This window comes from Trachemys scripta, chromosome 14 (assembly GCF_013100865.1).
Source record: "Trachemys scripta elegans isolate TJP31775 chromosome 14, CAS_Tse_1.0, whole genome shotgun sequence".
Taxonomy (NCBI): Eukaryota; Metazoa; Chordata; order Testudines; family Emydidae; genus Trachemys; species Trachemys scripta.
This window is the reverse complement of record NC_048311.1, coordinates 23,050,065-23,067,493: the sequence shown is the minus strand read 5'-3', so window position 1 is coordinate 23,067,493 and position 17,429 is coordinate 23,050,065. Positions and strand designations below refer to the sequence as shown.

Sequence of the window (17,429 nt, the reverse complement as noted above, 5' to 3'; positions counted from 1 at the left end):
ATTTAAGTGTGAAGCATTGAATACTTCTAGAGTTAAGAAAACTCTAGCCTTTGGCACCTCCATTTTGGAGGGAAAAGAGGTGTTTGGGTTTTTTGATTTTTAGGTTTTATTACTCTTTTCTATATGCTTTAAAGGCCCTTATTACTACTTGCAAGTTCCTAATAAGCTTGAACATTTTTTTTCTTTAAATTAATCAAATTAACTGCTGTTATTGCAGCCACAACCTGTATCTTAAACACACATGGCATTTCTAATTCACAGTTCAATCAGTTCAGGTTGTCGGGTTCTACATTTTCACTCTGAGGTGAAATTGTTAGGATTTTACTGGGAAAAACCTGGATTTCAAAATATTTCTACGCAAGAGCATGTACAAAAATAAATTTCTTGCTGATAGGGTGTGCCATCTTTAGCAAATTTTACAAACATTAATCCTCATACCTTTTGTGAGGTAGGCATGATCTGCAAGCTCATCACAGAAAGTTTTGAAAACTTTACTGAATGCTTCCTAACAAGGATTGTAACCTCATACTTCAAACTTGTCTTCTTGTCTCTTTGAGGCTCTGATATTCCTTTAAAATTCATTGGGCAGAAAAATCAAGTCTGCAGGGATGGGAGAAGGGACACAGTTAGGAAGACCTACCTACTGAATTTGACCCTTTCCATAGCTAGCATTTGCAGAGTAGTTCCTGAGTTTATCAGAAATCCTCTTCAATAAATAACTTGAAAACAGTGTTGATTGTATTTGATTACAAATGAGATGATTTTAGATCCATGTTTGTCAAACACCAAACCTTGTATTTCATTATTGTAGATTCTTGATATTAAAATACTGAGTCATGGAAGAGGAATCTCCCACAAGAAAAAATTGGTGAGGCTGCAATAGGCAATCATAACAAGGTCAATGCCAAGTATTGTTTAATATATAAAGGGGTCAAAGATATCTCTTAAACATTGAAGTGGACCACGAAGTTCAAGTATGCACGAGGAGATGAATAACCAACACTTAATGCAGTGATTAATTAACTTTAAAATGAGGAGCACCCTGAAATAAACGTCTTTCAAAGATGGGAGAATTTGGCTTCCCTCTGTCTTGAAAACAAGCTTTGTAGCATGGCAAGTTCTTAAATGTAAGCAATACTGTTTTGTAAATGTGTGGTGAGAAGGCCGTCCAGCTGCATTGTAGGTATCTGCAGTGGAAATACACCTCCGACCAAGTGAGCCTTGACATGGCCTCCCTAGTTTCAGGCAAGCCACGTTACAACAGTGTGAAATACAATCAGACATCCGTTTAGATGCAGTTCTCTTGGCAACAGCTCTGCTCAATTAATTGGAGTCTGTAGCAATGCTGCCTACTTCACCTATCTTCAGACTAGCTACTGCCTCAGTTTCCCCCTCTTGGGCTCCCCAGTAACTTCAACATAAGCTTGCATGTGTAAAGTAACACCCCTTCTTGGTGTCTGGGTTTATTAACTAAGTTCATAAGAACTCCCATCCAGCCTTCCTAGCAGGCTCACAACCTTAGTGCAAGGTTCATAGTCCTGTTTGAGCTGAGGATTTCCCCTAGGAGACTTGCTCTCCACACTCCAGCCTTCCCAGCTGGTACCTGTTCTCTGCGCTCCTGAGGCCCTGTGCCTGGGAGTTAAGGAGAGTCTCTGTGACGAGAGCTCATGCAGCTCTCTTGCTTGTTTTGAGTCTCTCCTTGCTCTCTATCAAGCAGCAACTCCCAGGGCTTCCTATCTGGATTCTTTCCTTCTTTCCACAGGCTTCTGTTTTATTTCCTGGTTTAGCCACATGTCCTCCCTGTCATGTGACATTGTTCCTTTTCTCCACCTGGAGAGATGAGCTGAGAGGGTCACAGGTGGGGCTGAACCCATCTCCCTTTAAAGGGCCAGTCATCCTGTGAGAGTGTCAAAAACAAAAAGTTAGGTGGGCTTTCCAAGAGCTAGGTAAAACCCAAAGGACTCTGCCGTTGAGCATATGGAGAAGAATGCTCCCTTGAAAATGGTATGGGAAGAATGTTAGCAAGCTTTGGCACCATTGTGGAGAGGAATCTTTTACCTTGTGAAATCTGATGTGAGGTACTTCAGTTGCTAGGACCAGAACTTAACTTGCGGTACAAGCTGAAGTCACTGCCACCAGGAACATTTTCACTCAAAATTGACAACAAGGATCTATAGAGAGACACTAGTCTATCTTTGATTAGTTCATGATAGGCCAGAGTATTTGCTAACTGTTTCCACATAGTTAATCTAAGACTTAGGAGGACGAAGAAGGTTGTTAAGCAAGAGGTCACATGGGCATAACTACACCTCACCACAGACCTCTTCAGCTTTGAACTGTATCTCGTTCTGCTCAGAGACATCATGCTTGCTGATTACTATGCTGTCACAAACTAAGCTGTTGGGGCTCATAGGTGGAGATAGAGCAAGATAGATTATCACTCAGAATCAGGCTGAGACTTGGCTCTCAAATAGTGGTACTTGTTTTAGTCTTCTGCAGCAGGATTGACAGCCATATTTGGCTGGGCCTAATGGGTCTATTAGCTTTTCTGAGCTTTGCCAATAGCAGAGGCATTAATAGGAAGACATAACAGATCTTCTTCTACCAATGAATGGAGAAGGCAACCCTTGCGAACTTGGTCTTATCATGGACACAGAATTAACCTGACTAGAGCATACATGCAGGATGTACCCCTATTCTTTGATAAGTGACTCAAGTCTTTTATAGTTTCTCCTTTCTAACACACCAGGAAGCGAAAGAAACAAATCTGTACCCCAGATGGGAGTCTGCATGAGTGGAGGAGCATTTTTGAAGTTAACAGCCTAAGATCCAGGAATTTTCTGAAAGAAGTTTTGCTTTTCTAACTGAGCACAGGAATTCATTGATTACATTAGAGCATTGCATGTCTTTGTCTAGCTCAATAATAGTGCAGTTTGGTTCACTCTAAGGAATCCACACACATCTGGTACAAAAGGATCCTAAAGAGGCTATCTCTTTGGTCTCTGTTTAAGCTGTAAGGTCATTTTACAGGTAAGTGTCTTTGCCTCCCAAAGCAACCTTGGAAGTACAGTGATTCTGCATCAGATATGTGAACGGGGATACAACATCAACCAAATGCCTTTTCCATCAGGTGGAATGATCCTCTACATATACTCTTCCTTCAATTACCTTCTTATGGAATTGTCAGGTGAAGTTTCTCTCTGAAGAATCTAAACAAGTTTTGAAGGCCTTGAAGGTGGCAGCCGGAGATATAACAATGATCTCTTTATTCATATTAATGCCCTCTTAAATTCCTGTTGGGGGCAACTTGTTATGTGCACATATAAATCACCATGCATACAAAGGGCACTAAATAGAGGAGTATTCATCTTCTCACCCAGTAAGGCCTGCTGAACTCCCAGTAGTTGGTGATGAGAGATCAGTTACATTTCCCATCAGTGCCAGATCTGTTACAACAATATCTGAGCCTCTGATGCCAAGAATTTTCTCAAATGCATGGCCTGGCTTGTGACAGACTGGTGCTGAGATTGCAGGAAGTCTTGGCCAAATTTCTTTACAATTTAGGACCTGCAAAGCTTTCTAAAAGACCTGGATGATCTTGTACAATTAGTGCAAGAACAAAAAAGTTCTTCATAAGAAATGTGCATCATTGCAATCCACTATCTCCTCATTCCTGGGATGAACAGAAGACTGATCCCACTCCCAGTTTCCTCATTGTGTGTACTTAGCCACAGAGGGAAATTCTTAAAGGATTCATAACCTTCTTAATTTCACGTGCGTGTTTCATAAATCTGCATTTTTTTTCTCCCTGAGGCCTTAACCTGGTGGTGCTGACACCTGTGACAGGGTGCGCAACACTTTGGTTGCTCCTTACTGGAGGCCCTGCTGCCTTGGTGCACCCTGCCCTTTTTGGAAGGGAAGAGCAACAAGTTCAGACCTTGACGACTTCCCTAGAGAAGTTTCCCAGGATTCGCTGCTGACAGTCCACTGAGCTTCTTGTTTAGTCTGGGCCTGCTGTTGTACTGAAAGCCTCAGTAAGTCTTCCATCATCCCCTTTGTGATGAAAGGGGATTTGGACATCTCACTGCTGATACCAATTATCACTGGCTCACCTGAGCCAGAATGTCCCTCAGAGCGGACTCCTCTTAATTTTACAGAAAATAAATTGACACTTAATGCTAAATGTCCATGTCAGCGTTAAAGTTCATAACATAAGACAATAGTCCTTCACTGATCCACCAATGTATGGTCAGTTAGGCCCATAACCCAAGAAACCTGGCCTGGTCAAGACAGAGAGAGCCTTCCTTTCCTGTCACAGCCTCATCCAGAACTGGCCTTTGAAAGAGGTAGCCACTCCTCTTTATCTGGGCTGCTGGGCCCTGATGGACCTCTGCTTGCTCCTGCCCCTTCCAATAGAGGACCAAGTCTTGTTGGTTTCTATCAGCAGCTGATTCTGGCAGGCCTCTCTAGGCAACCCCTGAAGGTCTGAGCTCACTGCTCTTGTCTTCCAAAAAGACAGCGTGCAGCAAGGGAGCGGGGCCTTCAATAAGGAATAGCAAACAACTGGTACAGCCCGCCCCCGCCCCCCCCCATGCTATTTTGTCATCTCCTTCCTCTATTCACTTGCTAAGACTTGCTACTCTCAAGTAGTCTTGGTGGTGATTATTACTTATATCCCCCCCTCCCATTTTGTGGTACCTGGTGACATAACTGTTCTGAAGATCTGCTTCAGTATGGTGGGGGTATTTTTTTTGTTTTTGTTTTTAAGATTAACTTAGTTTATAAATTGTACTTCAACTCTAAGATCTTTGCATAGCATTGTTTTAAATGCCCAGTCCGGGAACAGGAGGATGTAATACACTCCAAGGAGCTTTCAGAGACTTATTGTCTGGAAAAAGCTCTAGGTCAGGGGTCAGCAACCTTTCAGAAGTGGTGTGCCGAGTCTTCATTTATTCATTCTAATTTAAGGTTTCGCGTGCCAGTAATACATTTTAACATTTTTAGAAGGTCTCTTTCTGTAAGTTTATAATATATAACTAAATTATTGTTGTATGTAAAGTAAATAAGGTTTTTAAAATGTTTAAGATGATTCGTTTAAAATTAAATTAAAATGCAGAGCCCCCCCGGACTGGTGGTCAGGACCCAGGCAGTGTGAGTGCCACTGAAAATCAGCTTGTGTGCTGCCTTCGGCACGCGTGCCATAGGTTGCCTACCCCTGCTCTAGGTGGTTGTCGATGTGGAGACTTAGTGCACAGCTTGCCAGTGTGTGTACCTACAGAGCACTAGCTTGCCATGCTGTAACTGGCTGTGTGGACCCTGCTACTGCGCACTAAAAGTTCTGTGCTGTATTTTGATGCACTTCTGTTTGGAGAACTTCAGGATTGGCTGAAGGGAGCTTGGTAGGCAGAGTCTGCCCAATCTTTCTCCTTTTTGCTTTGTCCTTTTCTCCACCATAAGTCTCCCTAAAGCTATTTGGAAACCATTGCTTCACACAACACTGATGACAGACTGAGTCGCAGAAAAGGCAACTTCCTTCACCTAATGCCACCAGGGCAGACGCTTGCCCTAAGGGGATTGAGATTCTTGTGTTCTTACTAACCTGGAGTGGATTTGTGATGTGGGGTGGGGAGAAGAGTCTGGTGGGCTGTTTTAGCTAAGAAACCTATTTAATTGTCCAAAAGGGGAGGAGAGGACAAAGGCATGAAAACATCTTCTTGTAACTGGCTGACTCCTGTATGTTTTGTATGTGCCAGAAAAGTTAGTGGCACAAGTGCTGCATCTCAGCAAATAATAATCAATGTCAAGGAGAAACTATTCTTTCCATAGTCTTTGGTTGGGTTTTTTTTTGGGGGGGGGGGGGGGATTTTTGTTTTGGAAAGATTGTTTTTGAAGCATACAAATCTGTGGTATTAGTGTGTTTTTCCCCAGTGTGCAAAAACAGCCAAGATACTGGGGTTTAACAAGAAACTACCACACATCCTGAGTAACTTTTTTACTAAAATGAATTATTTACATGCATGGTACTCACACTTACTCATGTTGCATTCCAGAATGGCTTGAGTCATTCTGCTGAATGTTTTGAATGTGTATTGGAAACATTTCTAATGCAATATTTCAGATTCTTAATGGGTCCATGCAGTTGGAAGGAGTATGCTAATAGTATTGGTTCCATTGAACATGCATATAGTGAACTCCTGAGATAATGAAGCTCTGTTAATAGTGAACTAGAATGAAAGTCCCAAATTGTTCCAAAATACCTTAATAATGCAAACAGTAGTACAGGTACTAGTGAATCTCTGATTTAGTGTTGAATGGTGAGAGCAATTTAACTGGAAATTGGTCCCATAGTGTAATGCTTCTCCCCTTCCCCTCCCCGGACGAATATTACATAAAGTCTGATTTTTTTTTTTTTAAAGCTCCTAAAAGCAAGTACATTGGTGCTGAGATTACATCCTTGCTTTTATTCCAAAACATTTAAATGTTAAGTTGGGGGAAATAAATGCTAAAATGCTTCTTGTAACTTTTTTAATGTGACTTACAAGGAGTTAGTAAGCACAAATTTAGTACTAAAAATATATTAAAAAATTGCTATGTTTGTTGACCATTTCATGTAAAGGAGACACATAGGAAAAATTATAACTTCTAATATTTATTCTTTAATATCTGCATTGATATTGGATTTCGGAGTCTGATTGAAAAATCCAAGTTTGACTTCAGTTGTTGTAATCTAAGCTTTTTATAGGGTTTTTTTTTTAACTGATATGTAAATTAATACAGCCTGAGTTAGTCCTGTAAGTGGCTTTAAAAATATATCCTAAAAAGGCTCCATGTTGAAAAAGGGGAACAGAAATCAGCTAGCATCCTGCTTGGCCTTACCTTCAATAAACCTAGTCTTCTTTTCTTAATTGTATGTTGCTATGCAACCCCGCTTATAATAGAGAACAGTGGATCTTTCACTAACATCTGGATTGTAAAGAAATGACTCTTATCCTTTCTAGGATTGGTATGGCTCATTGAAAGATCCAGTTATCGGGTCATATGGTTCTAACTCCTCAGAACTTTCTGCTACTACTGTAGGCTCACATCCAGCATTCATATTTTGTGGTGACACCACTTTACAATGATAACATCCAATGTGCTTTATGTGTAATTGTGTGCATGTGGAATAACGTGACAGTTATATTGTGTTTTTGCATCTTCAGATCAGTCACTAGATTCTCATCTATCAGTATATCCATCACTGATGCTTGCTTTTTATTCACAGTAGGGAAGATCAGGTTGGATTTGTTGTGCACATACCTTGGGTAGACGGTTATTCTGTTCTAAAATGGAACTATAGCCCATCGGAATTTCTCAGGATTTTTGACAGGACAGGACCCTGTAATTATGAGATGATGGATTGCTCCTAATTGTGTCTGATCTTGCCAGTGCGTTTTGATGTAGGTTTCAATAATTCCTAAATAAGGAAAATGCTGCCAACTTAAAAACATTGTGCATGCTCCTGTAATGTTTTGGAGACCGTTCTGATTTCAGTGTCATCTTGAAATGGACGGAATATTGTACTGGTTTCTTGTGACCAAATTTTGTGCCGCTAAAGACTGTGGTGATGACAAGTTATCAATTTCCTTTGACCGTTAATGAATAGTATGGTAGCTTACAGTATGCACCAGTACTGACTGCTTCCTAGTAATTGGTTTTGTTCTAAGGCCACTTAATAGATGATGTGACCTATCTGTTTTTTAAAGCTCTGGTTATATAGACAACTTGCTGCTTGATTGCATCACTTCCTTCCTAGAAGAACAAACTGAGGCCCCAGACCTGCCAACCCTTAGTCGCCTATGCCCTGATTAGACAAGAAACTTAATCATATATTTAACTCTTACCATGAATAGTCCCATTGACTTCAGAGCTTTCTTGAGGGCCATTCTCTTGTGTTAGCCCAAAGTACATGTACTTGATTAGACTGGCAATATCTTAGCATTCATCAGTGTAGCTTTGAGAACAAGTGTAAGCAATGGTGATGCTGAAATGCTGTCATAGCGTTTAAGGTCCTGATTCTGCAGTGAGGTTCCCCCAGGCACAGGGGCTTGCCCCCAAAAGCTAATTTCAGGACCAGGGCCTCTGTTTGGAGGTTAAAACAAAGTAAGGTTTTCTTATATGATGAGGCAGGAATAAATTCAGCGTTTGGGGGGGGAAATCAATTTATGGAATGAAGGTGTGTTATCCGATAACTTGAAGGTGGGTTTTTTTTTTTTTTGAAAAAACAGGTTTGTTTGTTTTTCCAAATTAGAACACTCATTAACATTTGTAAGGCACTACAGAAGTGCTAAGTAAGTTGTGGTGGTCTACATAATTAAGATTTTATATGTAGTGAATTAGCAAAAAAACAAACTCCTTTTTAAGTGGGATTGGTTCACAAACAAACATTCCTGTCACACTCTATAAATCTAATAACCGCACTTCTGAACTAGAACCAAAAGTTGTTTCAGTATGTGATCAGGAGATAAGGTGTTGGCTGTGAAATGCAGCTGCTGCAGTAACACTTTGAAGTGCTCCTGTTTTATTGGTAGATTACAAAAGGTATTAGGGCTGGGACACTTTCTTTAATGATTGCTTCATGGCCCATCCAAGTAATCACTAGAATTCATAGATTAAAAGGAAAGAAAAAAAGTTGTTGAGAGTTGGGATTTTTAACACCCCCCCACCCACCCAAAATGAGTGAACTTTGCAATTTCACATCAAGGTCCTTATTTTTCAGACTCCAAAGCTGAATACAAGGCAGACATTTCTCAGTGACCAGTCTGAGTTACCTAATTCACTTTGACCCAAGCGTTTACTTTAGTTTGACTTGATGTTTAGAGAGGAAGATGCCAGTTGGGAAGAAGCCTGTCAGTTTGTCGAGCCTACCCATGACGGGTGGGGTGCGGAGGAGCTTCTCTGGTGATGAAGAGTTGACTCCTCCTCCATATCGAACCCTTCCAGCACAGACAGCCCCGGAGGCCTCCCAGCCTCCCAGGACTAGCCAAGAGTTCAGTCCCAGCCTCAAAACAGGTAATGAGCACCATCAAAGTCTCTCGGTTACTGCAGAGGGAAATGCTGAACAGGGTGGGGGACAAAGCATGGTCTGGCATGAAATATGCTGCCTCGTTTACTTGTTTCTGTCTGTAAAGTAAGAGGAATAGTCACTTCCACTGGTCCATATCAGTCCACTTCACTGACTTCATCATAAGGGAGCAATGGTTCCCAGGGCAAATATATTCCTATATATTCCTAAGCCTCTAGGTCACTGAGGCTTACGTACACTGTGATTTAACTACCATACTGCACTTCGGCAGATTTTTTTTTAAAGTGTGCAGATACTTTCAATTAACGTATTGAATTGTAATATGTAACACAACATCGTTGTTAGAACACTGCGCATTATTCCTTAAAGCCTTGAGCACAGTATGTAACTAGAAAGAGATTTGTGATTGCATACAGCCGGTGCATAAGAGAACAGCTGTTTGGAAAAAGAGGTCTTTTGAATTTAAGCATAATTGAGTCTCTTGTATTCAGTATTCTACAGACCACAGTTGGGTATGATAAGAAATAAATTTGAAAGGATTTACCCTTTGAAAACAAACCTGTTTTTTCCGCCCCTCCCATGCTTGCTCCAAAACCAAAAGACTGGTTTTATTTGAATATTGACAAAATGAAGTTTATCCATCTTAATCAGTGAATAGGGGAAACCCTTTAAGAATTCATTTATTAATAATATTGGTCTAGCAGATTAAAACATCTGTGTCTTATATAAGTCTTGTGGTTTGTATAAGGTAATCCTTGATTAAAGAAGTTAGAAATGCAAAAAGCTCTATGAGATCCTCATGACTGTCTCCCTTCAAATGTAGGATAATCAGATGTATCAGATACTCAAAATATCCTTCACACTTGTTAGAGTATAGTTATGCTATCTATCAACAGTTAGTGGTAATGTTCTTCAAGCACCCTAGATGAGATGCTGTGGATACCATAATGTGGCTTTGGATGCTGATCCAAGATAGTGTTCTGACTGGCAGCTTTCTCCCTGGATTGTTGTGGCCACTGCTACGTTCGGGGTTTGATTGTACAAGGAACTGAACCCTCTCAGCCCCTGGTGACTTTAATTAGCAGTTCTCAAGATTAGGCCCTCGTTTTCCAAACAGTGTATTGCTGACTGATGTCCAGTCTGCTCTGAATATTCATTTTCTATCAGAAAAGCTACATCGGGTTCATTAAATAACCTCATTGCCCTCTCATCCAACATCTGTATTGCTATAGAATTCAATAGTACTTCATCTTGCTTCTTTAAGAATTGCTTTTGCTCTCTGACACAGTCATGCTGCTTTTCTTTTACTTTCATCTGTATTTTGAAACTTTAAGAATTGTATGTGAAATGACTTCTCAGCATTGAAATGTAGCCTTCAGACAGCTCTGTGTTGAGAAAGACATGATCTCTGGGCAGTCAAGGAAAGAAGTCGCTTTTCAAAACCAATCCCATTTTCTTTATTGACATGTGTTATCCCCTAAAGTCAGGGTCTTGTTTCTTCTGATGTTTCCTGGTGGGGCAGGTTACTGACATCACATCCCTGGTACAAGGGAGATCAGTTTGGGGCTTCCTGGGGTAGCAAGATACTGAGAGCACTGCAGATAGCTCACTGAGCTCATGAGGAGAGGGAGCACCTTGTGTGTCTTTCCTTCTGCTCAGAACCTTCCATCAGCTGGATGTTCAGCCAAGTTGCTTCATGATTTAAAGCGCTATAGCTAAGTATTTATCTCTTTGCTTATCATTCAAGTGTTGTACTATATATGTATAGCTTGAACCCACGGTGTTGATAAATTTTTCTTCGGGAGATTTGTTAGCAGGGAAAAATAGTGTTGTTTAAATATTTAACTGTTGGGATCTTAGTGCTAATTGAATAGGTCTAGGACAAAATGTGAAGCCTGCTAACTCACCAGGTGTACTTGAAATATTGGGCAAACCGACAAGCATTATTTAAATACTGGGGAAGGTGGGAACTTGACCAAAGCATTTCAAATTGTAGGAAAGCAATTTGAACCTCTGTATATTAGCGTTTTCCTAGAGTAAATAGCACAGCATATCTCTGTTAGCTGTTTGTTGTTGCTTATTATGTAAAGATACTATGCCTTAGGTGTGCGTGGTCCCCTACAGATTAATAAAAGAAAAGGTCCCTGTTGTACATTCTATGTAACATAGAGACAGGCAAAAATAATCAAGGTTTTGGGGGCAGGGTAGGGAGGGAAGAGGTTTCCATGATGCAAGGTAGTGAGGTTGCTTGGTTTTGTAGGTTTACATCATGCTCTGCTGTGTTTTTAGCGATTTTTAAAATATTTTAATGTTTTAAATTTTATTTTTATTTAGCACAGGAGTGTGTATCAACATGGAAGATGATATAGGACCATAATAAAAGAGTAATCAAATGTCTTGTAAGTTTGTAGCAGGATTAAAAATAGCAACAGGTTTTGGAATTTATTTTCAGATTTCACCGCATCAAATTTTTGCATTTGAAAAGACATTGGTGTTGTTAACTTGGTATTCAGTAACTAAAACTTTTTAATGCTTCTCTCATTCATTTGGTCATCAGATAGCCATCAGTTTTTGTATATTAATCAACCTTTTAATGTGGGTACTGCACCTTTAATGAAAACTTTGCCATATTTTCTTTTCAGTGTTTCTGCTTTTCATATATGCTCATATATTGATAAGTATCACTTTTCTTAATCAGATTGGGAGGTTAATTGCAACCTATTTGGTACTGCTATCCATAATATCATTCTTCTTTGTGTTTCAGATCACTTTTTTTTTTTTTTTTTAAATAGGAAGATAGAAGATTAAAAAAGTATCCTGGGTCTTAAAAATTAATTGCAAATATGCTGCAAACCCTCTATTGTAAACAATTTTTCCTGCCTGTCACTTACATCAAATCACAGATGCCGCATAATTCATTTTCTTTCAAGATAGTACATGTTTTTTAATCATGCTTAATTCTGCTTAGCAAAAATTAAAGCATGAAATTAAACAGTGAAATTATAGGTTTGTGTTTTGCAGTTAGTAACGAAAATAATGTAACTTGGTTCCGAATGCTGTACATACACATCTGTAGTAAAAGAAGCTTTTAAATTCAACCATCTGTTGTTTGGAAGATGAAGGAGAAACAATACCCATCTTAATGTTCACAAGATAAGCTGTTCTCCTTGGATGCAAACTGTGAATGATAACTTAAAATGCTGGTTTTAATTGAAGTCTGCATTTCTCAGCCTGTTCCTGAAGGCAACCATCTTGCTAAAGAGTGATAGAATTGATTATGTCAGTATCATAGGAGCTGAGCATGAGAGAAAGTGGATTACTGTTCTTCTTCTAAACTGCTTTAACAGCCAAAACTCTCTTGCTATATATACATTAAGGAACAAATTCTGTTTTTGGAGATGTCCGTTCCATTAAAGTCCATTGGAGACTTATGCGTGTATCCCAGGGCAGAATTTGACTCTTCACAATTTATTTAAAAAATAAGACCCCCAATCTTGTGATCGGACCCACTAATATCCAAGGGTCTGTGCTAGTGGATCTAATTGTAGGACCAAAGCCTTAATGTTAGACAACCTGTTTGTGTAGGATGCCTTATCAGCCTTTCATCCTGAGTAAGCAGAATTTTCCAGACTGCAAGCTCTTTGGGATAGGGTCTGTCACTTACTATATATTTGTATAGCACCTCAGATGATGGAGCTCCAATCTGGTTGGCTTCTGATTGCTACTACAGTAGTAAATAACAATAATAAACACAAATACTCACTTTGTACCTGTACTTGTCCTTCAGATTGCTTTACTTCATTGCCGTGAAATGTGCTGGTCCGCTGAAAAGTTAAAGGAAAAATGCTTAATTTACCATTTCTTAAAATGACCCTCCTTATTGTATCAACTGTTCTTTACGCTACGATGGTTGCTGTAGGCAGATGGCTCAGAAGGGCAGACTTTAAAGAAAAATTAAAAAAAAAAAAAATCTTCTCTTGGAACTTAGATTATTTTGCTATGCAACGTGGATATTTGTATTTTAATAAATCACTTTAATTTTTGCACATCTTACTGGTTGACCCTTTTGTGTCTACACTGCAGAAAAGGAGGGGGGGGGGACACCCACAGCATCAAGTCTCAGAGCCCGGATCTACAGACTTAGACTAATGGGGTTTGCTCTATGACATTATAAATAATAGTGTAGAAGTTCCTGCTCGGGCTCTAAGACTCATCCCCTTCACCTGGTGTCAGAGCCTGAGTGGGAAAATCTGCACTGCAATTTTTAGTGCTGTAGCACAAGACTGAGTCTGTCGACCCAGGCTCTGAGACTTGCTACAATGGGTTTGTTTGTTTTTTGCAGTGTAGACCTATCCATAGATGGATTTTTACCATAATTTCCAAGTTACTTTGTTTTCAATCATTGTCCAGCATTTGTTCTTCTAAACAGTGGGTAATTGGTTTTCAGTTTGTCATTTAGCTTAACCAGAAATATTAATATGGGGTCACTGAGGCTAAAATTAAGCCTCAGGGGCATTTGTTAAAGCTAAGTTATTCTATCATTTGAAGTGATTTTAAGGGTGTAACTTAAAGTGCAGTTATTGTCAGAAAAGTCAAAGCATCTGCTTCCTGTGAGGGTGTCTGAGTCCCAAGAGAAGAAGGCTGGTCAAAGAACTAGACCTGAAATCTGGGTTCTACTCTAGCTCTACCACATGCTTCCAATGTGATCTTGGGCATACTTGCCCTCTCTCTCTCTCTGTCTTTCCATCTGTGAAATGGGTTTAATATCTGCCTGCCTCACCAGGGAGCTCATGATTCATTGATGAGAAAGATGCCTTTAGGGTTTTGACTGGAAGGGGCTATAGTAATGTGTATTAGTGATTAATATATCTGCCCACTTCACTATTAGAACTGTGGAGACAACCCAGCTGTAGAGGTGTGAACCGAATTTATTCTGCCTCACGTAGCTTGTCAGCTAAGTTCTGACTATGCAGCCTGGAGATAATGTGAAAGGTACATCTTGGGTTAGGTTGGTGGTTCTTTCCCCCGACCATGATCTCAAGTTAAATTTATAGGGCTGGGAGTAAATGAAAATAATCTTTTGATACAAGCTGAATCTAGACTTACTGAGAAGCAATCAGTGTGAAACACCCGCCCAGTTTTTACATTTTACAGTCCTTTTTTCTATTATAACTGCACTTTAAATCCACAAGTCTAAAGCTTTTTTATTTACTGTATATATTGTTTCTTGAAAATAATTTCTCTAAACTTTAGCCTTTTTAATGCCCAGTTTAAAATTATTAATGGGAAGAAAAATAACATTAGGTTTTAATTAAATTGAAGGGAAATCTTAACAATTATTTTGAATTATTTATGGGTCTTTAACTTTATCTTTTATTTTTAGTGACTTCACTGCAGCTGAAAGAGGAGTTGCTAGATGGAGAGGAGTATAACTTTCTTCAAGGAGCATCTGATCAGGAAAGCAATGGGTCTGCCAGCTACTACATCAAACAAGAACCATAAGGCAGCTCAAAAATGTGAGGGGCAGGGTGGTGATAGTAGAGAAAAGAGCCTTTCTCCAAGACTGACTGACTGATTGTGTTCCCATTTCGATGGTACAGTTGCAGAGCTGTACTTGGGGCACTTTGCTAACTGTAGATGAAACTTCAGTTGAAAAATTTTTGGAGGGGCGGGGAAACTATTTTAGTGAAAAAATTTTACAGTTTATTAAACAAAAAATGACATTTTTGTGTTGTATTTGAAGCTTTTGAAAGAATTTTGTAATATTTTCAAATTCAGATTTATTGTGCATTCTTAAACTGAAATTCTAATTTTTTGGTAAAATTAAAGTTTAATTAGCAGGATTGCAGGAAACTGTTTGAGGAGGATATAGTTGCAAATACAAATGAACTGTCATTACAAATGAACCTTGTTGGTACAAGTTGGGAGATTTTGGATTTTTGTGAGCTGTATGAGTCACACCTCTGGTTTTTCATTGTGAAAATACTGAACTGAAGTCCTGACTTTGGGGCATAAAAACATATACATGATTTAAGGGGACCAGCCCTGCCAAGCCTTACTTGTGTGAGTAGCCCAATTTCAATGGGGGCGCTTTCATGAGGTGTGATACTAACTTTTCAAGATGGTTACTCATTTAGGGCCTGATTCAACGCCCATTCACTTCAGTGGGTCTTGGATTGGGCCCTTAATCTTGGGATGCTCAAGTAAATGTTTACAGAGCCCTGTGTTAAACTGGAACTTCAGCAGATTCTCTCGTGGAAAATTACATGAAAACTAAGTGTTTAAACTAGAAATACAGGACCTTTTCCTGTTTTATGTTTGGATGGAAAACATGTTTGGGGGAGGAGGGAATCTGAGGACCTTTTCTCTAGTTTTATTCCCCAGAAAAATCTAGACTCCTGCTTTCCATCTCTACAAATACTTGTGTATGTTGGTCTCCTCAAGAGATGTACCAGATGAACTAGAAAAATACTTACTATGAAAGCAAAAATTTACTCTCAGTTCTGTAGAGCTTTTAATATTCTGCTCTCCAAGAATATAACAATGGAGTTGGGATCTGAAAAAAATATTTTTCTTTTTAGTAAATTGGACTCATTTGGTTCTAGAAGACTGGAATCCTTCCAGTCTCACTTTAATCATCCCATTATTTTTGACTCTTTAACTGAACAGATATTTTTAGACCTATTCTCAGGAGATTATAGTGACAAACATCAACATATGAGGATTTTTAATAAGTGCTGAATAATTTAATCCCCTCTCCCATTTTTAAATCCATGTGGATTTTGGCAGGTGGCCTAATTCTTGGCGTTGATTAGCAGCCTGATTTTTTTTTTTCCACCCTGCAGAGTTGTGACTGGAAGAACGGGAATCGAGAGCTTTAGCTTTTACCAGTAAGGTTCATTAACTAAACTCTCAGGAATAAACTGCATAATGTTCTATAAGTGCTTCTGGGTCTTTGCAGGTCCCCTTCAGAGCAGTACAATGATCATCTGACTCTTGACCCAAACAGTAGGGCTTAGAAGAAATTAATCAAAATTATTAACTTGTATGGTCCTTCAGCCTAAGAAATGCTTTAACGATATCAGCCCACAGAGCCCCAGGATACCATTGTTTGGTATATTATTGTTTGAACTTTTTAAAAAAAAATGCATAGAAAGTTGAAAACCAGCAATTTGATTATTTTCTAAAATATTGCTCTAACTTCGGGTACAAGCATTGTTAATATGCACAGGTTTACCTCATTCTATGCAAGAGAGGATAATGATGTAAAGTTTTGTAGTTACTATTGAAAGTAAAACTTGTCCTGTATAGTGTAGGAATGTATGGAAACCTTTTCTCCTCTCCCCCAGTCACATTTTTGTAATATTGACCCCTTTTTGACAACTGTTTTCTCATATCAACAAAAGTTGGTTATCAGGTCTAAAATATCCGTGAGTTCACGTGAAAGATATTTTAGCTCTAAAATACCCATATTAAAAGGACTCTGTCAAGGTTGACCAGTTTCAAATTTACTCCCTTCAGCCCCTGGTCCCTCCAATTCATTTACTTTATTTAAAATGCAAAATTAAAAATAAAAATAAAAATCAGAGCCTTCCAAAACAAGGGCTGCAGTGTAGTTTTACAATCCCGGTTCTTGGTCAGAGGGATGTAAAGGCAAGTCCAGGATTTTGGATGACATATGCTTGAAACAAAGGCATTTTGGTGAGCCTCTGTCACACCAAGTACTGTCTCTGTCACCTATCAAAAAGTCAGATTCTGCTGGTACTTCCTCATGTTGGTTAGTATTTGAATGCATTGATTTCACTGGGATTAGTCGCACGTAATATAAAGAACTACTCAATGTGAGCAAGGCTGGCAGAATTAGGCCCACAGAGCACAAGGGATGCATGAGATGCATCTGCTTTCATAAAGCCGCTACTTCCATAGAATAACACTTAAGCCACGTCTATACTTCTGGCTAAATTGGCACTGCTGTAATTGATGCAGCAGTGTCGATTTAGCAGGTCTGGTGCAAGACAAGCTAAGTTGATGGCAGAGTGCTCTCCCATCAGACGTCTGTACACCACCTCCCCGAGAGGTGGAAGGTAAGTCGATGGGAGAGTGTTTCCCATCAACGTAGCGTGGTGTAGACACCGCTGTAAATTGACCTAAGTTAGCATAACTTAGATCGATTTACAGTGTTAGTGTAGACTAGCCCTAGTGGCACAAGTAGCCCAGTTGACTTCAGGAGAACCACTGTTGTATGAATAAGGGTTAATGTGAAAAGGAGTTGTGGAATTGGGCCCATAGTTAGCAAGTCAAATCGTGAGGGCAAAAAATCCAGATTCCTGGGCTTGTGTTTGTTGCCTAGCTTCAGAACTTGGAT

The 17,429-nt window shown here is 39.4% G+C and overlaps 1 protein-coding gene and 1 long non-coding RNA gene across 9 annotated transcripts in view; one reads left to right on the top strand and one right to left on the bottom strand.

Annotated features, from left to right (window-relative positions):
• Positions 1 to 16,199, top strand: part of MBTD1 (mbt domain containing 1) — a 58,154-nt gene extending 41,955 nt beyond the window's left edge. For all 8 annotated transcript variants that reach the window (XM_034790546.1, XM_034790543.1, XM_034790545.1 and 5 more), the window contains exon 16: positions 14,448 to 16,199. In XM_034790546.1, the coding sequence (XP_034646437.1) occupies positions 14,448 to 14,566 (119 nt within the window). In that variant the 3' untranslated portion in view covers positions 14,567 to 16,199. The remainder of the gene's footprint in view (positions 1 to 14,447) is intronic.
• Positions 9,028 to 15,666, bottom strand: LOC117887816. The gene is made up of 3 exons (XR_004648209.1): positions 15,541 to 15,666; positions 12,828 to 12,888; positions 9,028 to 9,162 (listed from the first exon to the last, which is right to left on the bottom strand). It is a non-coding gene; the product is annotated as an uncharacterized LOC117887816 (long non-coding RNA).
• Positions 16,200 to 17,429: the final 1,230 nt, after the last annotated feature.